The sequence below is a fragment of the Chelon labrosus genome, assembly GCF_963514085.1.
Source record: "Chelon labrosus genome assembly, chromosome: 9".
Taxonomy (NCBI): domain Eukaryota; kingdom Metazoa; phylum Chordata; class Actinopteri; order Mugiliformes; family Mugilidae; genus Chelon; species Chelon labrosus.
In genome coordinates, this window is record NC_140359.1 from 5,320,549 (window position 1) to 5,343,974 (window position 23,426).

Consider the following 23,426-nt stretch of genomic DNA (forward strand, 5'->3'; position numbering starts at 1 on the left):
GACAGATATCAGAGAGATGTAATTGAATGCAGGCAAGAGAAGGCTTTGAGAATCGCTTCTACCCTGGCCATACAGAAAACATAGTACGTAACCAAATTAATCACTTTAAAAAAATATAAAATAGTCTTCCAATCAAACTGAGTTTTAAAGCCTGGGTCCTTAATCCCCCTCCAGATAAAGCCTTTTAGACAGACTGGTCATCTGACTCACACTAATATGGGGATCTCTGATCAAACTGGCGTCCCTTTGAATTTCTGTACATGGCTTTTAATCGAATTTTAAAGTCAAAAAGTTAAAGCAGTCTTCGGGTGACAGTAGAGAGTGGAAATGTAATTGATCTTTAAACCTCCCTTTCAGACACATCAAAGCCAGAGCTCCTCTGCATGGCGGATCAGAGCGGCCTCTGGTTCTCAGTTCAAAGACTCGCGTGGCTCATGTTAATTTATGCGTCTGTCTCTTTGCATGTGTACCGGGCCGCGTGTGCACCGCTGCCTCTCCTGACAGGCTGCCCTGCTGCAAACGCTGCAGGAGCGCCACTTAAAAAACACCGCCCTCTCACTTCACAGAGAATCTAGAATAGGGAGTGACCCGGGAGTGCTCATTAGAGGTGTGGAAGTAGTAGTGTATGCGTGCTGTTAGCATACTAATATCAAGGAACTGCTTTCAAAGACATATATTGTTCTCTAGATGTTCAGCTCCTGTTTGTCTTAGTCACACTAGCTGAAGCTTTATCAGTGCTGATGAAAGTGATTACTGCCAGCTAAGGAGTTTATCTGCTTGAGAGTGTTGTGTTTCAGGGGTGGCTTGTTTCAAGGTCCTAAGGCACATATTTTCTGGCAGCGCAACAACAAGAGCAAGCAGTGCTAGAAACATTTGATGTTTTCCTGACCCTCACTTTTAGCTTATGCGCATGGTTGTGGTGCTCATTGCAGAGTGGGAGGTTCATTTAAATTTGGTAGAAAATATGTCTTAGGTATTGTGCTCAGGATAGACATCTGAGATTAAGATTAATAATTAATAAAAACGTCTAGTTAAACACTAAGCGTTTAAATCAGCATAGAAAATAAGGTACACTGTGGTTAAAGCAATAATGCTGTTTATTTAGACATTAATATACATGTTTTCCCGGTATCTTTTGTCTACAGCTGCTGTGCGCTGCGGGAAAGTCTTCTCCTTGAGTTCATTAAATCCCCGCAGCCCTCTGATGCAGAAAGGCAGAGATTTGCTCTAGCATCCACTGTGTTTACCTTCATTTTAAGATGAAATAAACTGGTTGGTGTGTCTGCACGATGGCAACAGGATCCTTCCCCTTCTTTAAAAAGTGAATACACCCTATCATGTACAGTATATGGTGGGACTTATCAACAGTTGGAGTCACAAAACAACGCTGAATTCACATGTTCACATTTAGGATCTAGATGTCACCGAATCACTGAGTCCAATACACAGTCTCACTTTAGTCTTCACCATCTCTTCTGTAAAATATTTGACTCTTTATTTGCTAAATGCTCGTCTGTATTTACTAGGTACTTTTGTAACACTATCTGACTGCTGATTTGTGCTTAGTATTTGGAAGTAAAGTTAATGAAAGTGTTGAGATGTAATCAGCGTTGTAAAATCCAAAACAGCGAGGTGCTAAAAGCTCTGTAGTAGATCATTAGCGACAGCTCCTTTCACACGAGGCATGCTCATGTGAACAGTTGTTAATAGAGAAATATTGGTTGGCTTTATGGGATTGTTTGGCTTTAAAAGCCATGGCTTTCTCATTAAGAAATAACTTACAGAAACACTGCATGCAGTAAGCTAGCATGTGTTTACTAGTCTTTCTATCTTTGTACCATGCACACATGTATGCACAAGGCAATGCAGGTGCTCTTATTCCCCGTCTGTCAATAATCTGCATAAACAAATATGACCCAGACAAAGCCACCTCAATAACTAAATAATAAATGGGAGATCAAATGTTTGGATAACCTGGGAGTGGAGCGGGTTATGGAGGAAATTAACCTCTAGTTATACATAATTCAAGGTCTTGTACTTTAAATTGCCAGTGTGCTGCGTAAAGTTGAGGTTGGGAGTGAAGAAGGAACAGTTATAAATGTCATTGTTATGATTACAGCAACCTTCAGCTCTGGTACTGGGTCAGGTTTGGGTTGTTGAGTAACTCATATTTTTGCAGGTTGGACGGTGCTGACTGGCTCTAATAACAGGTCCGGTTGGTTCGGGATTGACCCCACCTTTTAGCTCACTAAAGGAGCTAAAAGTTTTTGTGTTTTTTTAATAGTGGAAGTGTATTTCCACTGCATGCAGTCTACATCCCACAGCAGACAACCTATAGATCTAAAGTACTGCTTATTTCCGCTTGAATAATCTCATTCCCATATCCAGGGACAATACCTGTCAGCTGGTATTTTCCAGCACTGGGGAGTCTTTTAGCAAAATGCCACCCTACTAAAGCAAAGCGGCAGCGTGTGTGACTCTTTCTCTGGAAGTTGCACCAAGCCCGCATTATGTGTTTCAATGCACTGAAATGTGATTCTCCTCACAGCACGGAGCATAATCATTATCCCATGGACTTGCTGAGAAGCAGCGGCCATATGGACGGTAACAGTAGTTAGCATTTGCCTGACTTGTGCTGTTGTGACTGCTGCGCTCTTTGTCCACCTCATGTCTTCGCTAATTGGTTTCTATTATCTTGGTTGCACTGCGAAATGAGTTTGCCTATCAACATTTCATGTGCTAGTCTGTTGCTGCCGCTGCTGACCGTGCAGCATTTGTCTCGGTTGGTTTGGATGAGGAGGAGAGGGATCCAGGAGTTGAGCAGATTAACAGTGTAACCTTAGAGTACATTTTTGAATATGACTGCACTACTACACCCGCGACCCTTAACAGGAATAAGCGGGTACAGAAGATGAATGAATGAATGAATGAATGCCCTACTACATCCTTTTCCCTCCTGTTGTTTTTTCGTTTAGTTGCAGATATTTTATTTGTACGACTAAATAGATGCATTGTTGGTCTGGAGTAGTGTAACCTATGAGATTGGTATCCAACTAAAGGTTAAGATTGCTCTGGTGCCTTCTGGGACTGAATAAGGTTTGGCACTACTTTTAATTACACTTAAAACTAAAGTTGAATTATAGAAGGAACACCTGGCATCTGCAGCCTTTTTGATAATCATACATCTGTTGCTTTTTTTACAACCCTGTGACTTTTTTCACTATATGATAATATATATAATATATGATATATGATCTTTGAATTGTGGATAAGATAAGATAAGATAAGATAAGATAGGACTTTATTTATCCCCGTGGGGAAATTAGGGTGTTACAGCAGCAGGGAACAACAGTGCAAGATACAAAAGGGCTGTGTGCTCAGCCCTTTGCTGTACTCGCTGTACACACACGACTGCGAGGCCACTTCAGATTCCAACATCATCATTAAGTTTGCTGACGACACCGCTGTTGTAGGACTAATCTCCCACAACGACGAGACAGCCTACAGGAGGGAGGTGTCCCACCTGGAGGACTGGTGCCGGGAGAACCACCTCCTGCTGAACGTCAGCAAAACAAAGGAACTGATAGTGGACTTCAGCAGGAAACAGCAGAGGGACTTCCATCCACTCACTATCTGTGGCTCTGAGGTGGAAAGAGTGGACACTTTCAGATACCTGGGAGTGACCATCTCACAGGACCTGTCATGGACTCACCATCTGAACATCATCGTGAAGAAGGCCAGACAGCGTTTCTCTACCTCCTCAGACGCCTCAGAGACTTCAAGCTCCCTCTCAAGGTGCTCAGAAACTTTTACACCTGCACCATCGAGAGCATCTTGTGTGGGAGCATCACCACCTGGATGGGAAACTGTACCAGGCAGGACTTCCTGGCCCTCAAGAGGGTGGTCCGTTCAGCGGAGCGGACCATCAGAACTCCCCTCCCCAACCTGCAGGACATTTACACCAAGCGTTGCAGGTTAAGGGCCACAAAGATCCTGAAACAGCCCAGTCACCCCGGACACTCTCTCTTCTCTCTACTGCCATCAGGCCGGCGTTTCCGATGCCTGAGGACAAAGACTGAGAGGCTAAAGAAGAGTTTCTATCCCCATGCCATCCGCCTGCTCAACTCTGAGCCTTAACTGGACTTAAATATCACTGCACTTTATTCATGAAGCTGCTAACACTGTAAATTGATGTACATATACAACCCCCCCCCCCCCCCCCCAAGTTTACCAGTCTATATTTTTATTTTTATTCAGTCTATATTATTATTTTATTTTTATTTTTATTTTTTATTCTTATATTTAATTCTCTATTGGTGTACATTACACTTATATTGCTTACCTTGTGTGCATACTACTGTTTACTGTAGTACTATATTTCTTTCTTTTTATTTCTTTTTACTACAGGCTGCAGGTACAACAACACATTTCACTGTACATTGTACTATGTATAACTGTGCATGTGACAAATAAAAATCTATCTATCTATCTATCTATCTATCTAAAAGATAAAATAAGGTAGACAAGATAAACTATATAAAAGTAAAATGGTACAACAAATATTTACATACTGCATCAGGTTAACCAGAAGTTGAAATAACCAACGACTGTAAATTGAGGGCTGAGGTGGTAAGAAGGCTAAACATATTGGTATTCATGAATATCATGAATAAAAACAAACTCCAATAGGAGTTGCACCAAGTATTGTACTAGAAAGACGTGAGATAATGACAGGTTGTATATACTGTGCTCTTGTAGGTCCTGAAAGAAGCTCAGCAGCAGAGCTAAGAAATGCTGATGTTAAAGAGTCTGACTGCTGAGGGGACAAAAGACCTCTGGAAGTGTTCCTTCTTGCACTATGGGCGCAGCAGTCTTTGGCTTATTAGATAAAATATCACCTTGAACTGTGATAGTTACTTTCTTACAATTTCCAACGTTTTATAAATTACTTATTATTTGGTTAACTGACATCAGTCAAATATTCAAATGTTGTCAGACCATTGTGACCATTACAGTACATCCCACATGACTGCAGCATCTTGATTTAAAAATACATTTCCAGCTGGGAACCTGTGTTGCATGTGAGCCTGGCCTCTCCTGTCTTTCTTTTCACCGTTCAGTATCAAATAAAGACTAAAAGCACCAAAAGAACAAGCATGGATCTCATACCAAATTGAATTTGTTTCACTTTTTCAAATAAGTCCCATACAATAACGAAACCAATGCCATTTGCCCAGAAGAATGTAAGTTTTAATCATCAAAAGCATTTTAAAAGTTTTTCCTCCTCAGTAAACTCAGTAAATGCTTAGTGCTTAGTCATTGTTACTCCATAATAAATGTGATGTGTGATGGGGGCTGCATGTAGCCCTTATTTCTTATTATGAGGTGAAAAGATTGACAGCATAAATTTCCTGAAAAGTCAGGATACATGCTGTGTTTTTTGTTTTTAACTGGATTCAGGACATACTTCTGAATGCGGACACAATCCAGAAAGTGGACAAACAAACCACGGTATGATCCCCTGTTGCCTTCCCGCATTGTGAATCTTTTGCAGAATCTTGATTGTAAATGGTAGGATCAGTTGAACATTCACATGAATGTCATATTCTGTTACTATAGTATGAATCATGGTGTCATGTCGATTACAAAAAAGTGTCATTGTTGGCCATGTAGAATGATTTTACTGTCATATACTTTAAGTTTGATGCTACCACTCTCCTCTTTGGTTTTAACCCCCTGGCTCACCCTCGTCCTGAACGTTTTGCCGACTGTATCCCCACATGCTGCTGAATATGTATGAAGCTGTAGATATGCAGAAGAGACCACTGGGCCAAATAACTGCGCCCAGCTCCACTGATATTATCTGCCCTCAAGGAATCGCGCGGCTCGTTCTCATCCCCAGTTGTCCCAGCTCTCCAACACACATGGTATTTGTGATCATCATAGTGTGAGGCCTCTACGTACCATTCAGGGTGAATGCACACTAAGATGCATGCCTATTATGTATAGAATAGGTCACATTGATCCTTTTATTATAAGAAGGGGTCTTATAGTCTCGCTGGAGATTTGCACACAAATTGATGATTTAACTCTATTTACAGTGATGCATTAGGAAAGAATTGGGGTTAAACATGGGGGATGGGGATGGAAATGACTGTTCAGTGGAGTGTAAGTTGGATAAAGGGCAAATTTAAATGGCAAAGTGGAGCTAAGGTCAAAGTAGAAATAGAAAAGGCAGTGATTTTTAAAATATATCCATTTATGAGGATGGCATTTGTGATGTTGGAAGGTCAGCAGGCAGTCTAACTAGATGCCTTGGTTACCGCAGAGTTATACCAGAAATAATTTTACTGCATTCATGCTTAAAATGTCTTTTAAAAATTTTAATGCGTACAGTTACCATGGTTATAGGTGTTCCTGTCTATTATTATTTGAGGACAAAGTTCATTGGAGAGAACAGGAGAACCACTGGCATTTTTAGAGGGTTGCAGAGTGTGGCACATTCACTGAAGTGGTCGACTTGTACTACTGTCTATGATTCAAATGGATTGTTCGGCTTCTTTTCTGTTTCATCACGTGGTAGAATTGTGGTTCAGACCTTCTATTCACATTGGCCCTGCAGCTTAGGGAGTTCATCTTGAAAGGTGAAGCTAAAATTCATACAAAATTGAGATGTCTTCAGGAGTGCTCTTCAGGAAACCAGGGGGTGATTCGATGGAGATTCCATCTGTGCAATCAGTCCATTGTCTGTAACAAAGTGGCAGGGCGACCAGCCGGCAGACTAACTATTTGAATCAGCAAGCCCTGTCATTCCATAAGTACGGCTAAACAAAACATTATGTGAAGATGTAGAGATATCCTGACAATAACTACACAATAACTCAATACGTAAGCAGGGCCTAATGTGTTACATGCTATATGAGCTGGATAGATATAGTCCCACATTTGAAATGCACATTAAGTAAGTGATTATCTGCCTCTTCAGCCAGATGTTGTTTATTTTTTTCTTGATTCATCCCAAGGTGACCTCAGAAGGCCTTCAGCTCAACATTTTTATAAATCCTGAGCCGTTACACCTCCGTCCGCTCACATGGGAGAACGTGGGTGTATGGGAGAGTGTGTCAGCTATTGACGAGCTGATCTGCATTTTCCATGCCTGCTCTGTTTGACCTTTACAAACATTGATTTTCGAGGGAGAGGATTAGTGAAGCGCAGTAGCTCAGTAGTAGTTGGAGTTGTCCTCTGGTCCCTATTGTATCAATCCAAACATCTCTTTAATTTTAAAGACAAAGCTTTCTAATCACTTTTCACGTGCACTCAGCCAACACGGACATATCTGTGCAGCCATGCTCGGTCCTGGCTGCAATCCGTCATACACAGTTCAGTGTGTTTGTCAGATAAAGAAAGAAATGATATCTATGATTCCTGTTTAATTACTTAACATGCATCATTAACACACTGGTGACGTCTGCTAATAGTTGCAGCAGGTCGGTCGGAGAGTTTATAGACGCTCTTGTCTGTGACTGGAAGAGTGATATCCACACTGCACCCATCCATCATCCCCTGTCATTTTCACAGGCGTTGAAGTTAATGGGATGGAAATATTAGCCATTTCTAGTGCCGACAGTATATAATCTACTGCAGTAAATGAGACCGAATCATCACGGTGCCGCCTGATAATCGAAGAGGCTGAAAAGTGCGGTTCCTCTGAGCTTTGGGTTTGATCAGTGGAAAACATAATCAACAGTAAAGCTGCTTTGCCTCATTATTAGCCTTTCTCATTAAAGTGAAAACTGAAAAAGACAAACGTGGCCTCATCACGAATCTGTCTCCATGCCAAGTGACAATAACACACACGGACACGAGAGGAAGAGGAAGGCAATAAAAGTGCTTCCGAACATGTTGGCAAAATGCAAAGTGTCCCAAAGCTTCCTGTGTAAGCAAAAACAGCACCGCCGAGATGCTTAGTGCTTTTTATTTAGTTCGCTCTAATGTAGCAGCGTTTACTCAGTTTAATTATGAGCCTGTCTCACTGGGAAACAGTGGAGAGAAGGAGGGGTTATTAATAGAAATAGTCCTAAGAGATCAGTTGTTAGTCCGTCCTTTAAAAGCAGACAGAGGGAGAGACAGAGACAGAGAGAGAGGTGAAATTCAGAGATGATTAAACGAGTTTGAAAGAGCCCACGATATTTCTGAGGGGATTAGTCCGTGCAGTGCGTCAAATTAAGAGAACGTGAGACTCAGATTCCGCTCGTGCTTAGATTGAATTCTTTCACAGTTTCGGCGTGACTCAACCCATAATCCCAGGCGTGATTTTGATTTCAATATAAACCCCCCTCCCCTCGTTGTCGCTCACATGTGCTTCCAGCCCTACGAGGCACAAATTAAAAAACAACGAGCCAGATTCTCAAACACCGTGCATCTCGCCGCCGGTGGCGTGGTAAAATGGTTTTGTTGTGTGCCATGGCAATTCTGTGTGCCACAGCTGCCGTGGCGCTGGTGCAGTGCGGTGATGCAGAGGATGCAGTGCACCATGAGCATTTGAGGAGAACGTTACGATCATTATAGCTCACTGCAATTATGGGGGTCCTTGGGACGCTATTTTTGGACCACTTAAATCTTTTTAATTAAATGCTAATGAAGAAAACATGCACTAATACTTTAAACACTTATCTATTCCTTTAGCAAACAACCGAGCACTTGACCGAATAACAGCATTAGCTCGACTCCAGCTTCTTGGACACCCCGAATTTTGTGTCATCTTAGCCGCTTGCAAACGCTACAGTTAAAGCCCACATTTGGAACATGCCTGATTTCATTGGAGGGTGTAGCTTTATACGCAAAAACAGTTCTGTTCTACCTTGCAAGCCCATATTTGAACCTTACATGATTCCCTCCAAGAAAAAGAAGTTGTTGTTGCCTTGTTGCATTGCATCTGTTGTTGCATGTGCGCTTGCTGCCACCATTCCAAGTGTAGAAAATGAATTACTCAAACACAGTGGCATCGAATAGGAATCGGTTCTCAGGATATGGTAAATGGTAAATGGCCTTGCTTTTATATAGCGCTGTTCTACCTATTGGTACTCAAAGCGCTTTACAGTTACAGACACATCTACCCATTCGCTCACACAAGCACTCACACATTCACACACCAGTGCCACGCACTGGGAGCAACTGGGGGTTCAGTGTCTTGCTCAAGGACACTTCGGCATGTGGCACATTCCGGGGATCGAACCGCTAACCCTCTGGTTTGTGGACAACCCGCTCTACCTACTGAACCACAGCCGCCCCCAGTGTGGTGACTGTGGATGCTTTAGAGCTGCTTGACTGAGTACTTTCTTTGGCTGTAGGGTAACTAGTGAAGTAACATGATTACTTTTTCTGAAACTGGGTCATGTTGGTGCTTGACACCTCAAAGATCAAACTGTGTACAAATATGTACAAAAGTAATGTGGTGTTTGTCAAAGTGAAAGTGATTCTTTATCTAAATCTACTCTGGGAATGTAGTACAACTGTCTACCCACCTCTCGATCCTGACCGTTATCATACTCTATGGGCTTTGATTGAGCTATTTTAGAAGTTTTTGTTGGATTGTTTTTAGCCCCTGCTGCCGTGTGTAAGAAGCAAGCAGAACCGATTTTTATTGCAGCGCTCACATGCAGTTTTTATCAGTCCAACTTTCATGAAAAATCAGCTTGAAATCCACTGATGGAGGGGAGAACAAAAGCTTTCTAAGCTCTCGGGAATGGGAAGGAGATATAACATTAGGACCTGTCAAAAAGAAAATCAGTGGAGTGAACAGTTGTCAGGCTTAGCAGGGAGACAGTGTGCTTGAACTGCCCACGGAATCATTATATATTTACACTTTACATTTGTCTCTGACCCTGCAATGTTTCTTTTAAGTTTTGCTGTAGCTTTCATGGCGTGTTAGACCAGCACATGTGTATCATGCATAAACTGACAGGGTGCCCTGTTCCAGGAACTTCTTTATTCAGCTGAGGTAACATAAATATCTGGATGCTGTCTTTTCTCTGGAATGCTTTGCAATAGCTGCATTTGTGCTTTCTAATAGAGGAAGCTGCACAAAGCCGACGGGCCTGTTCTCTTTGATCTCCAAGGGTTTTGTTCGTGGTCGATACCATGTTTTTAGTGGGAGTTGAGAATTGACTGCGTGGCCTACTTTGGTGACACTAGTCAGCAGTCTCAGGGTTTGCTCCCTGCGTTGTGCACTGATCTCTGATCAACAATCCTCCGCCTGCTGCCAAGAGGGGTTTAGCTTGTGTATGATAATGCCAATCAAGATCCAGTGTTCTTCCTTATTGTGGAAAGGGTTAAACATTAGAGATAAAAAAAATAACAACAAAAAACACTTGATAATGATTAGTTCTAAAAGCAATGAGGTGGTGTGGCTGCTTTTAATTCACATCAGACTGGCAGCAGTGAAGAATGAAGTTGGTTCACGTCCTGATAACAAATTGAAGACCTGCTGTGATTTATGCTCTGATTGCAGTTTCTCGTGTTGATATGAGCTGCCTGAAGTGAGGTTTATTTCCAGCAGTGGATAGGATGGCAGGTATTAGAGTGATAAATGCAACAAGACAGGGGAAATTATTTGAAATGAGAGGTTAGTGCCCATATATTCAACCTCTCCCAATGCTACTGATGCACGTTGTACTGATGGATAGGTCTATTCCAAGTGCAACTCGGCAGGCGCATGAATGTTCCTATACCCAGCCACTTCCATTACTCCTGCACCATTTTTCATGTTCACAGGCGCCTTAAAGATCCATGCTTCAGAGTGAAAAGTCATCAGGTCTTGTGTCCTTCCTGCAAATCCTGAGTGTTTTTTCCAAATTGGCTATAAAACCATGTTGAGCTTGAATACAGCATGAATCCTTGAAGTGTTTCCTTCTGTTTACTCACTCCGTGCCACCACTCCCAAAAAATGAGAGGATAAAAAAGATAAAAAATCTCCAGAAGTCACCATCCCTGCTGTTTAGGAGACAGTTAATATTTCTGAAACTTAAGAACACATCGCGTTTCTGGAGCGGCTGCAAACAAGACTTCAGGATCTAACCAGTCATTTTTCAAGTGAATGCAGCAGAATGAAGGTCAGCAACATTTCAGAATTCAGATTCTTTTAACTGCAGAATTCATCAAACACTGATTTGAAATGAGCTATTTTTGTGGGTGTCTAAACTGTTACATTGTCTAAGCAGTTGCAGTGAATAATGAATGAGTCTAAGGAAATTGGTGCATATTATGCATATTTAAACATCCACAGGCATGCAGGAAAATTAACAAATAATTTGAAGATAGTTAGTGCTGTCACTCTACAGTGATTATGACATTTATTTGGAACCTGCTTGAGTCCAAATTCACTAAAATGAGAAACCCACTTTAGCAAGTGTCCTACCGTTCCTTGAATGATTATTATTTGTCAGCTTGACAGTTGACAGACAGGGATGTTACAATTAAATATTCCAATTAGACCACCAAGTACACTGACCAAGTCATGTGCAACATATGCGTAGAACTTTATCTTACAGAATGCTTTCAGTACTCACTATACCAATGCATGTTAACCTATTCAGTGGCCTTCCGTCAAAATGATAGCAATAATGTATGTTGTCAAGTTACTTCTTTATGAGAAGAACAAAAACATGATGTTTTCATTGCAAGGGGTCACAGATTTCACTGATTTTATTTAAAGTGAATGTGAAAAAGATTCTTCTGCAAACAGTGCAATAGATGTATTGATAAAGAACTAAAATCTGTGCAGTAGATGCTGAGATGTTTGACAGGTGAATTGGAAACCTTGAGCTGCTGCTCTAGCACAAAGGTCAAAAAGACAGGATCACTGTCTCATTAGAATGCATCCTCTGGGGACTTATTTAATATTTGTTGCGCACTGAGTCTTTCCCATAGTTGTTTTCTTTTTATTGCTGAACAAAAAATGTCAATCAGATGGTTGAAGGACAGTCAGTGACTCACCAAAGTCAGTAGGATTCACCCTGACGGGCACTGTGAATGTACGGTTCTTTAGTCTAACGTTGTAACTGTTGAGACGGTACAGTCTGGACCAAGGTGGAGGATTTACTGACCACTACATCAACACTGACATTTATAGAGCCAAGATTAAGACTGTAATTTAAAATTTGCAAATTAAATTGTGGCATAACATCATATAATAATGATCAAGTATAAAACACAGAATGCATTTAAAAGAACAAGGATCAAAGTATTTCTTTTGACGATTGAAAAACTTGCAGCACATCCAATCGAAGAGCTTCCTCACATTAACCTTTGGCCCACTTGAGACCTTCACTGTAAACTGGGGTTTCCAAACACAGCCAATTAGCAGAAATCAATCATGAGCGACTGATGTTTGGTTTTTTAATAGGTAAATGTTACACGACAGTTGAACCCACTCTCTGCATTCTGCTGCTTAGTTTTGAAGAGCTTTAGCTGCTTCATTCTCTCCTGGAAGCGTTGAATCTTAAGGGGTCTTTCTGAATAAACACAGTGCAACCCCCCGTCAAAACCCTGCGTGAGCTGGCTGTTTTGATGTAAACGAGTGATGATTCATGAGATCATGCCTGTTTGAGTGGTGACTGTGGTGCCTTTTCCATGCAGCAGAGAGCATTGTTGTAGGCTGGAGGGGTTACAACAACAGTCAGTAACATCGCAGAGCCCTGGGCTAACTGGTAAGCACGGAAATCCTCTGCCTAAATCATCTTGAGACAGCTAAGTAAGACTGCTCAGCTCGGGTCTTGAGTGTCTTGAAGCATACCTGACCTCTGTCACAACCGCTTTTGTCTGACTTTCTATAATTAGAGGCCTCACTGGCACACAGCCACTGGTCTAGTGCAAGTCACAAAACACTCAAGGCTGCGTTTGGTTAAAAGGCTCCAAATAGACCAGGGAGGTATTGAGGTGAATTGTGTAACAGGCATGGCAGTTAGAGTGCTGTGACGATGACCTCAGATGGTAAAATAATGGAAACTAGCCCTTTAAAGCAAAAGTTAGGCAGGTCTTTGGAACTGTAATAAAATATAAGCATTTTAGGTTTTAAATCTATATATTTTGTTCTTTGTACAGATTTGTATCCCTCAAGCTCCAGCACCATGGAGACATTTTATCAGTAATAAATCCATCCAGCAGGATTGCAATTATTAATTAGTCAGAAAAGAATAATTGCCTCAGAAAAGAACAAGGAGTTAAGAGTCTCGTTGCCACAGAGTCCTGATCTTAGCATCAAGGAGTCAGTCTGGATTACATAAGAAAACAGAAGACACTGAATCATGAATCCACAGGACATGGGCAATTTCACCAAGATGCTGGAACAAAACACCTACCAAGTGCCACGCCAAGCAGTGATGTTAGAACGGAAATAGATTTGATTTAGTTGTTAGTGCATTAAAGGTTTGCATAATATAGTACTTTTACCTCTTTTGCCAATTGAGACCTAAGCTTAGGCTTCATATCATACAACATCTATTCACATCACATCCTGCACTAAAGAGTTTGGCACATAAATCTTGCACCCTTGCATTGGATGCGGTCGCATTTATGTTACAATAGGTTCAATAGAAAACAGACAGTTGAGTATTTCAGTCTGGTTTCCTGATATTTAAGACTAAGTCCTGTCACATAGACAAGGTCAGACCAGAGACCAGGATTCCCATCAGGTTTATAGGCAATAAAATTTCTGTCAACTTTTTCTGTTTTAAAGCAGACCTCAGTCTTAACCTAAACTTATCAAGTGGACAGTAATTGGTGAATGATGTTGCAGTCCCTGCAAGTGTCTTTGATATTGTAGAAATAATCACTACTTTGTAATTTGGTGCATCAATCTGGATGACATTTTAACCATCAGGAAATGATGGATTTGGTCTGTAATGAACACAAATAGTCTGCAGGATAAAGCCAGAAAATAATCAATAGCTACCTGAAGAGGACACCGGAGCAGGCATTTGATGTACATTTATGGGTTCCTGCTCTCTTGATTCAGTTGCCATTGCATTGGTCACCAAATGGGCTTGTACGTTACCCAGTGTTCAGGGCTGCAGCTGTAACCATTTACTGACCAGAACAGATAATGTAAAAATCTGCTCTCAATAGGGCTTTATATGACATGTTCTCTGGTGTTTACCAGCTAGAGCACAAGTTATTCATTCATGCAGCTCATTCAGTTGACTGAAGATAGTAGTTGTATACAAATTAAACTCCCCTGCCCTCAGATGATGTGCATGATTACTAATACTCATCTGTCCATCACCTCATAAAGCCCGACCAAACGATTTGATTGGTCCAACTGATCTTTCCCAGTGCATAATCAGTTCGCAACGGAGCAACCCCAGACCGACTTTCCACCACAAAAAATATTTTGGATGGGTGATATTTGGCCAGACTTCCAGACTAGGTTTTACTGTGGTTTGTTTTAAGTGGAGTATATACCTCTGCGAGACATAGACCAGTAACCTATGTATGTAGCCCAGGCCACTGCGAGCCATTTATACTTGTGCGCTCATCAGTCTGGCTCCCTCTGTAATTACGCCCCCCAAACGCTAGTCGGCACTATGTCTCTTTTGCCAGTCAGGTTATTTTTAGTTTTTACTTCCTGCTTCACTTTCAACGATGGCGACAGAAACTTTCGGCGAAATTCCAGCCAAATGTCTGTATCTCCAAACCTCCTCAGTTAACCGTACCAATTTTTTATTGATCTGATGAAATACTAAAGCAGAAACAGGCTACTACCAAGTGGACCAATGACAGCTCTTGCGCTCTGCATCGCTGTGGCATGTAGTTACATTTCTGGGGAGGTGCACGCCAGTTAGGGCGCTAGGCTCTGCGTCGTTGCCGTAGACTCTGCGTCAACTTAACACATCATGAACCACCTATTAAAATAATGATGTTGAATAAAGCCATAAAGCCATTTACAATTATTAAATGCTGTTATTGTCTTTTGCTTTTATAACTAATCATAAAGTGAAAAAAAAACAAGTCCACTGTAGTTTTTGTTTTTCACAAACTGTCATTTTCATCACTGCACCAACTACGCTGTGGTCTTTAGACATTAGAAAACATGACATCAGCACAAGCAAATGAGCTCATTTGCATACAGTCTATCAGCATATTGGTCTAGATTGACACGTCACTCAGACTTTAATTGACCTGCCGCTCTACTGTAGCAGACACTGCCCTGTGCCAGCTTTACATTATACACATGGGACAAAAGAACATTGTGGCCAAACTGCAGTGGCTCAGATGAATGTGCAGTAGGACCACAAACAATTTTCAAGTTACATAATTTCACAAAAAGGGGACATGTTTTCGCCGCTAATACTCAGGAGACACAGATTAGAATGCTGTCATTCATCATATTTATAATGTGGAAAAAAACAACTCTGCAGGTAGGGCTTATAATAAATGACACTAGATCACATCATTAAGAACTCTATGGTGAATAGTCATCAGCATAAATACATCCTTAATGGGCAGTTTCTCAACTTACTCACCGTGCTGCTGGCAGGGCCCTGGGATGGGGAAAGCCACGTATTGTAATGCTCTAAACTGAGCTGATAAGACAAATGTCCTGGATTGGATGCTTTAAGCCTTTGCCGACTATTTCACGATCCTCATCATCTCTTAAAACATTTACTATAAACAGTCCTGTGATTAGAAATTTTAAAAGGGCAGGCTGTTAAAATAAGTTAAAAGGAAATCAAATCCTGCATAACTAACTAATAGCAACATTTAAAACCTGGTTCTGAGTGGTCATTCCTTGCCTCTGTCTCCTCTGCTCTGTCTGTGTTGGTCAGGGTTTACAAGAAGCCAACCCCAAGCTCAGCATATATAAACGGCAGAGAGCCGAGCAGAGAGGAGGTTGTATTTTACTTGAGACCGTGCGACCTGTTCTTGTTAACCATACTTGCTACAATCCCCCAGTAATGGAAATGGTGCAAGCAATTCGTCTCCCACTTACTTTACACAAACTTTAAACACTTTGGCTGTGTTCAGTCCCCTTCACTCTTTAAACAAAGGGTTTCGTCATTCAACTCACCAAATTTCATTGAACAACCTACAAACAGAGTTTAAGTTTACTTAGCTACGTACTTTCATCCTCAAAAGGTTGTTGTCCTCTAAAGTGGTTAAAACCCACAGTTTTAAATTGTATATGCAATTCTGCCAGAACACTGCTTGCGGTCGTGTTGAAAAATGCAATAGAGGTTTCAGGGAACAGTGACAGCGTGGCCTCCTGTGGTCAGGGGACACGCTGTAGGGAAGGCTGACTGACCATCGCTCATTGTAGCATGGAGAGCAACATAGTGCTAGTCAGAGCGAGGCTTGGGATTATGCATAATACCTCAGAGTATTGCCTAGTTCGTCACAGTTGGGGACGGGGCCAGCAAATATGGTTCAGTCAAACTATCAAAAGCGAGCCGACACATGCGAGACCATTTTGAGCAGGAATAAACACTTTTACATGCAAAAGGTATCAAGTGTATTAACATTACATTTCAAAGAGAATCTATAGGATTGTGTTTGGTTTAGTTGTCTGACTCTGTAGCACCCAGCAACACCCAGAACATGCTGTACATGCCTTGTCAAACCCTAGAAATCTCACTGAAGCCTATCCCACCAGTCATTGGGCGAGAGGCGGAGTACGCCCTGGACAGGTCTCCAGTCTATGGCAGGGCTAACACAGAGAGACAGACAACCATTCACACTCACATGCACACCTACGGCCAATTTAGAATCACCAATGAACCTAGTGAGCATGTCTTCGGACAGTGGGAGGAAGCTGGAAGCCACACAGGCGCAGGGAGAACATGCAGGCTCTGCTCAAAAGGGTCCAAGTCGTCTGGTGGATTTGAACCCAGAGCCTTCTTGCTGTGAGGTATCAGTGCTAGCCACCACACCAGTAAATACATTTACAGCAGAGATATGTTCAGTGCAGTCACAGGCTGCTGCTGGCAGCTACTGAACAGCTAGAAGCAGTAGGCTTGAGTTCTTGGCTCAAAGGCACCTGGCTGGCAACTGTTAAAAACACAGTGTGAACGCATTCACTTTATTCTACATTACTGCCTCCCCCACGTACTATTTTTACTTCTGAAAATCAGTTCTTAAATCGAAGAAGAATGCCTGCGTGTTAGTCCCTTGAACTGTACAGTGCTCACCGTGGCCCCAGAGAAAGGGGGATGTCAGAGCCCACAATCGCCCTGATCCGCTCACTGATGTGGCGATAATGCAGTATGGATTTTTCTTCAGCCCTGATTATGTCAGGCATGCACTTAGCCTCCCTCTCATATAAGCATAGGGGAGCTGGTCCAAAGTAGTCTAACTATACATTCTCAGTGAGCAGTTATTTTGTCTTTAAGCACAGCAGTCCGCAGAAAAATAAGTGCCTAGAAACTAATGTAGCGACTTGTGGGGCAGAGCTTTGTTCTTTGCTCTTTAAATTAGTCACCAGCCTTACTTGTCATGTTTTCAACAGATCTAACTCAAGCTGACCTCACTCTCACACACACACACACACACACACACACACACACACACTTTTAGCACAAACACAGAGGTAAAACGTACTGTTCTGCTTGCTTTCCAGATTTGAATGATGCAGGCAATAGTACTGTGCAGGTTTAGCATTTGGTAGAGTACATTGGGAGGAGGCAACAAGGGACCTGCAGGCAGAAACAAGAGCCAAGATAAAAAAAAAAACTCCCACATGAATGAGCTCTCCAAAGTGCACGCTTTCATCAGATTTTCAAGAGAGACATTGAAGCAAGCTGCTCATAAGTTGCCTTCATTAACTGAATGAATTAACTGAAAAATAATGAAGCCTTTTTTTCAAGTTAAATATCAGTTTACAAGATGTTTGCGCTTGTTTATAAGTGCAATACTGAACGATTTGTTCATTTTCAGGTGATTTGTTTGTGATTTATGATCTTTTTCCTTACATTTTAGGTGGTGTTTCTGAGCAGGAAGTGTATATACAGCAGTGTAATCAAGGAAATGTGTTTCCTTGTTTCCATTAAACGAGACATATCGCTTTTAAAGAGTCTAAAGGATGATGCGGTTTCACAGCTGTCCTTTGGGAAGCCTACTTCCGACAAACAACAGTTGACGGAGTCTAATTTCAGGCCCCTCAAGGATTGAGGATGGAGGCGTTAGGAAGGATAAAATAACAAATGGCACATCAAATAAGTTGATTCAGTTTGTTCAGTTTGTTCTTGAAAGACATATGAAACTCAGTTAATTGAAAAAGCACTCCAGCAGTGCAGTTTTGCATTTCCAAACAATTCAATAGAGTCATATGAAATACTGCATTTGTGAAATACAAGACACAGACTTTTTTCAGGTTTAGTGCGGATGTAAAAGTGTTCCATTTACCTGCCTGGATCCACTTTCTTACATAGTGGGGGTTTTTTTTGAAGAAGAATTTAAAATCTCCCAGGCAGTACTGACAATGCTGAAAAAAAAATTGTTCAAATTATTGAACAGGTTAAAGAGAAACGTTTAGTAGTCAGATACATTACAATTGAATCCTTAAAATCTGGTTTCTCTGAAGTGTTTTGGAACCACAGATTAAATGGTTTGATATTCTGGTAGAACACTGCCTGCCAGCACATTTAAAAATGCAGTAGAGGTTCCAAGGAACTATGACAGCATGGCCTTTTGTGCTGGGGGACATACTGCAGGGGACACTGAGTGAACAGCATTCACTGTAGCATGGAGAGCAGCATGGTGGTAAAGCAAGTATTAGGGTATATGTAATATACCTCAGGCGTATTGCCTAGTGACACGCTCACTTTTATTCAATAAAACCTAATTCTGAGCAGAAAGCACTTAATTTGTACTGAGAAACATCAAGTGTGTATATCCCTGTTGTACCCCTCTGCACACCCATTGGCCAAGCAGGGGCCATTCAAGTGTCTTTTGGTTGGTATCGTACCTTTTCTGCACGTCTTCATGGCCGTTTTCTGTTACCAGTCTTTCGGTGAGCACCAATAGTCCTTGTTTTTTCCTGTGTGCCGCACACCGTTGCTAAAGGGACAACCATGTGTGTGTCTCGATCCCCACCGTGCTCCAAAATGATGTCTCCATGACGGCTATTGACAGTGACCTCCCAGGAAATTGATGTTACACTCTGGTTGATTGTCTTGTTCCTGTCCCCCTTTCCCTCATAATCATAATCTGTCACTGCACGGCAAAATAGATCTAAATCACATTTTTAGCACAGGAACAAATAGATCGAACAATACAAAGCTGATTCTGCTACTACATGTCCCGTAATTTATTTTAGTCTGATTATTTAGTGGTAAGCGAGGCAGAAAACCGCAATTTCACATGCTCAAATCTCTCTTCTACTTTCTTCACACTGAGTTTGAAGCGTTCTCTGCTGTTGCAGTGAGCATGTTATACTGTATTCAGGGTAGAGCCACTTCGTATTCCAAAAATACATCAGGAGCCAGAGGTGTTTTAAATAGAGGCAGAATATGCTTTGTTCTTACCCATTTGAGCTAAAAGTGTTGACACCTTTTTTTTTTCACCTTTTACGCAAATGCTATTTAAAAAGGAGTAGATGAAAACAGACCGCGTTTTACTGATAAGTGCTCAGTGAATTTCTTGTGTCTTTTATTTCTTTGAAAGAAGTGGCAGGGCTCATGTTGCTGTATCTTTGCCAGGAAACCAGACAGGCAAAGCAAATTTATTCCCACAGCCCACTGACGAGGCAAGATGAGTTTGTCTGCTGTACATTTATGAAAAGAAGCCTATGGTTATCCTGCTGCCTGACGCAGAAAGACACTGGGCACGTTTCCACACTGCTAAATGCCTCAGTAATGCCGTCCTGGACTATAAACTCATCTGTGACGTCCACTGATGATGCAACGACACTGTCACTGGCGGTTTTTCCTCTCCTCATACTTCCTCCTCCTTCCTTTGCGTCACTTTTGCTTGACATCTAAATCATCTGACCTCAGACGAGAATCATTTTCAGATACACTAATCTGTCCTCCCAAATCCTGCCTGTCTCCTGTCGTGGCTGTGCTATAAGATCCTTGGGGATCAATGGGCTGCTGGTAAGAAGACTCCTGCTTTACCCTCACTGAACCGGGTGCTAATTATCAATTGAGTCCAGTATCAGGGATCAGCAGAGTGCACTTCATTTGACAGCCTTCACCTATTTTTAATGGGACCTCTAACCTAAGCCCGATCTTTGAAACAGGAGTGTGCTTTGGAAAGAGGAGGAAAGGTGGTGTTTTTTGTTTTTTTTTGTTTGTTTGTTTTTTAATGAATTACACAGATTGATGTAACACGGCCCATTAATACAGTGTAGTCCAATATCTCTCTCCCTCCAGCTGTAAAAAACCTATTTAAACAGTGACTAACCTGACTTATGAAGGCGAGGCACTTAACTGGGCAGTTTTTCAAAACAATATCATTAGTATATGATGGTGATTACCCAGAGTGTTTATACTCTGCAGCAGCGGGATGCTGACTCCTCCAGCATAACCTCAGAAATATGAGTTTTACTGTTTTGGCATTTTAATAATGAGATTAGCTTGTGCACTTGGATGGTGACATTATAGCAGTTCAGACATGAATAGGAGGCTTCCAAGATAGCACAGAAGTGAAATGCAGGAACATGCTGTGTGCCAAATATAGTTCCATCTCATGGGATTGTGTCAATGGGCCTTGGGACATTAAACAATACATGAAGAGTCGATTGCTATAGTCAGCTTGATGTGGGAGAAATCTGCCAGTGTACAGACCCAAGAGACGAGGTTTGAACTGTTCAGCTTGGTTTATAGTCGCACATCACTTCTACGCCATAGGTATGCCTGTGATGGTTCCTCAGTCATCGAAAACAAGGGGAACTGGACTTTTAGAGTTTCTTGAAGATGTTTCGCCACTCATCCAAGTAGCTTCTTCAGTTCCAAAATACTGGCGGGGAGTTGGGGTTTCAATAGGAACATCTGTGGCTGTTGCTTATGAGAAATCACTACTGTCACATGACGTTCACCTCCCCAGAAAGTTAACTACCTGACCACAACAGCTGTGATTGGTCCAAAATGCATTCCCTTGTTCGCATGTTTCAACGGCCGGCCGAGCACCAAAAATTCTCCCTTGTTCAGCCACCTCTGCTCAGATGTCCTCTTTTTGTTCTGTGCTGCAGCGATTTCAGTGAAAGTAGCTGTTGATCCACATTTAATAACTTGAGCCGCTCAGTTCCACTTTCGTGTGAACTACAGAGAGAAACTCAATACAGCTGAACAGACGCTGGCCAGCGTTTTAGCAGCGCAATTACAGGACAATGCCGACTCACCCATGCACAGGTAGAAATGCTTTCGGCTCCACGTAGACCCACTGCAAGAGCATAAACCTAAATCTGTGCGACTTGATCAGAGCATGTCTGAAGCACTAAGGTTTTTGGCGTGCTCCCATTCCGCAGTGAAGTCACTTTGCTAGTCCACTATACTATATGTACTTGGTGGATTTCAAAAGTACTTCAGTGACATTCAGTACTTTGAATACTCAAGTGGACTGTTGTGAGATAGTCCCAGCATGGACAAAGATAATGTATAATGGAGACTGATGCTGCACATCTTATCCAGCATGCAATTTTCAAGAACCGGTTGTACAAAAGTTTTACTTTAGTGGTAATGGAAACAAGTAATTAACACAACCCTACGCAACGCAACCGTATTTAGATATGAAATTACAGAATTCAACATTAGGATTAGTTTGTGGTCCGTTAGATTCCTCTTAGCCCCTCCAAATCCTGATGGAAATATCTGGCTGTTTATTTGCTGAATGTTACACTTTGTTCACCGGTTGGTTTCCATCTGCTGTTTGTTGCCAGTCAGGTGGTGTACAGTTGGGATTTTTTAACATTTTTGCTGAAACTGCTGCCTGCTGAAAATGAGAGATGCGAGCCAGTCAGGTCAGTGAAGTAGAAAAACTATCCGTAGGTTCACGTGGTTATCTTGGTTGTTGATTTAAACAAACAACTTGATATGAAAAGCGTTGTATGAATAGTCCATTGACATTACTTACTGATGATTTTAGCTGATGTTAGGATGAAGTGTTGCCCGCTCATTTTTGTAACAAACTGGAGGTTTTTTCTCTTTAATTTAGGCTTCAGAAGGCTAACGGCTTCAACAGCATCTGAGGCTGCTGACTCACTGTTAGACGACAGTTTTCATTATGGATATGAAAAAAATAAACACTTTTTCAAATCTCATTTTGGCCTGCTGAAGGAACAAAAAATACTTATTGTAATTCAAAATTATACCAAGTGTATCCATAAAGCCCAGACTTGTTTGCTTTTACTGATTGAATGTAGATGCATTTCCAGGCAGAAATCTCAAAAGACAGCCTAGCACTTAAGGGATTAAACAGCACCACATGTAATGTGTGACTCCACAGTATATGGAGTGCCAAATAAACGTGAATGAGGGCATGGTATGGTAATCCAAACCCAAATGTTTGCACCATACCTTTAATGTATAAACTGTAGAAAGCAGCACAGGATGTCCTGGTCAATTCACAGTCGAACCTGAGGAGACAATATCAAAACAAGGATCAACTACGTTCAAGCCGTCATAATAAGATTTCTCCCTTTTCTCTCTTCCAGAGTCGGAAACATGCCAACAAAGTGCGGTTGTATTACATGCTACATCCTGTGGATGGAGGCTGCCCTGCCAAGAAGCTCAGAACAGACAATGTGAGTCCCGTGTGAATTCTGTCAATCCTACCCTATGTTCCCCTTGTTGTCTGTAATCACTGAGAAACACGCACAGATCACTCCTTTGCCGCTGTTCCAACATGGAAACCCTTATCTTTAATGGATTTTTCTGCCTTTCCAACACCCCGGCGACCCCCACTACACTTCATGTGTCATAATAGCTGACAGATAAACAGCAGTACTACATTTCTAGACTAATGAACAATGCGACAGTGACAGCGCTGCGGTTGGATGCCAGGGGATCCAACCTTTCATCAAACACAAAGGCACATTGTGAGGTATCTGGGCCTCACAGCCCTCCCTGTCTTGTAAATTGGAAATACATGACGTGTCTGACAGACACAATAATGTGGTCTGTCGTTCCCTGTTTGATAAAAGTTTGGGTAGGGATGTCTGTTGTTTCACTGGTGTAATCTTTACAGCTGAAAGTGGTGTCTTTTCCTCTTTGTCTCCATCTGGGGAAGGTGAGACCACTCTGCAGCTCTTCCCTCACTGAACTAAGCCGCACCATGTTGAGATTCCATGGTGTGTGTTGAGATTTTGTGTTAGAGGCATTTCTATTCCAAGTTCCTTTCCAGTGGAGTTCAGGGTTGACTTGGGGTGATGGAGGAGAATGTAGTGGAGACACTTGAGTGAAGTGACTTGGTGTCTCTGCTGTGATTACTGGGGG

General features: G+C 41.8%; 1 protein-coding gene across 1 annotated transcript in view; it reads left to right on the top strand.

The window, feature by feature from the left end:
• The window catches only part of zmat4a (zinc finger, matrin-type 4a), a gene marked incomplete at its 5' end in the record, with an annotated part of 99,660 nt that overhangs the window by 25,333 nt on the left and 50,901 nt on the right, over positions 1-23,426 (top strand). Inside the window, 1 exon segment of the mRNA XM_084551171.1 lies at positions 22,646-22,735. Coding sequence (XP_084407297.1) covers positions 22,646-22,735 — 90 coding nt within the window.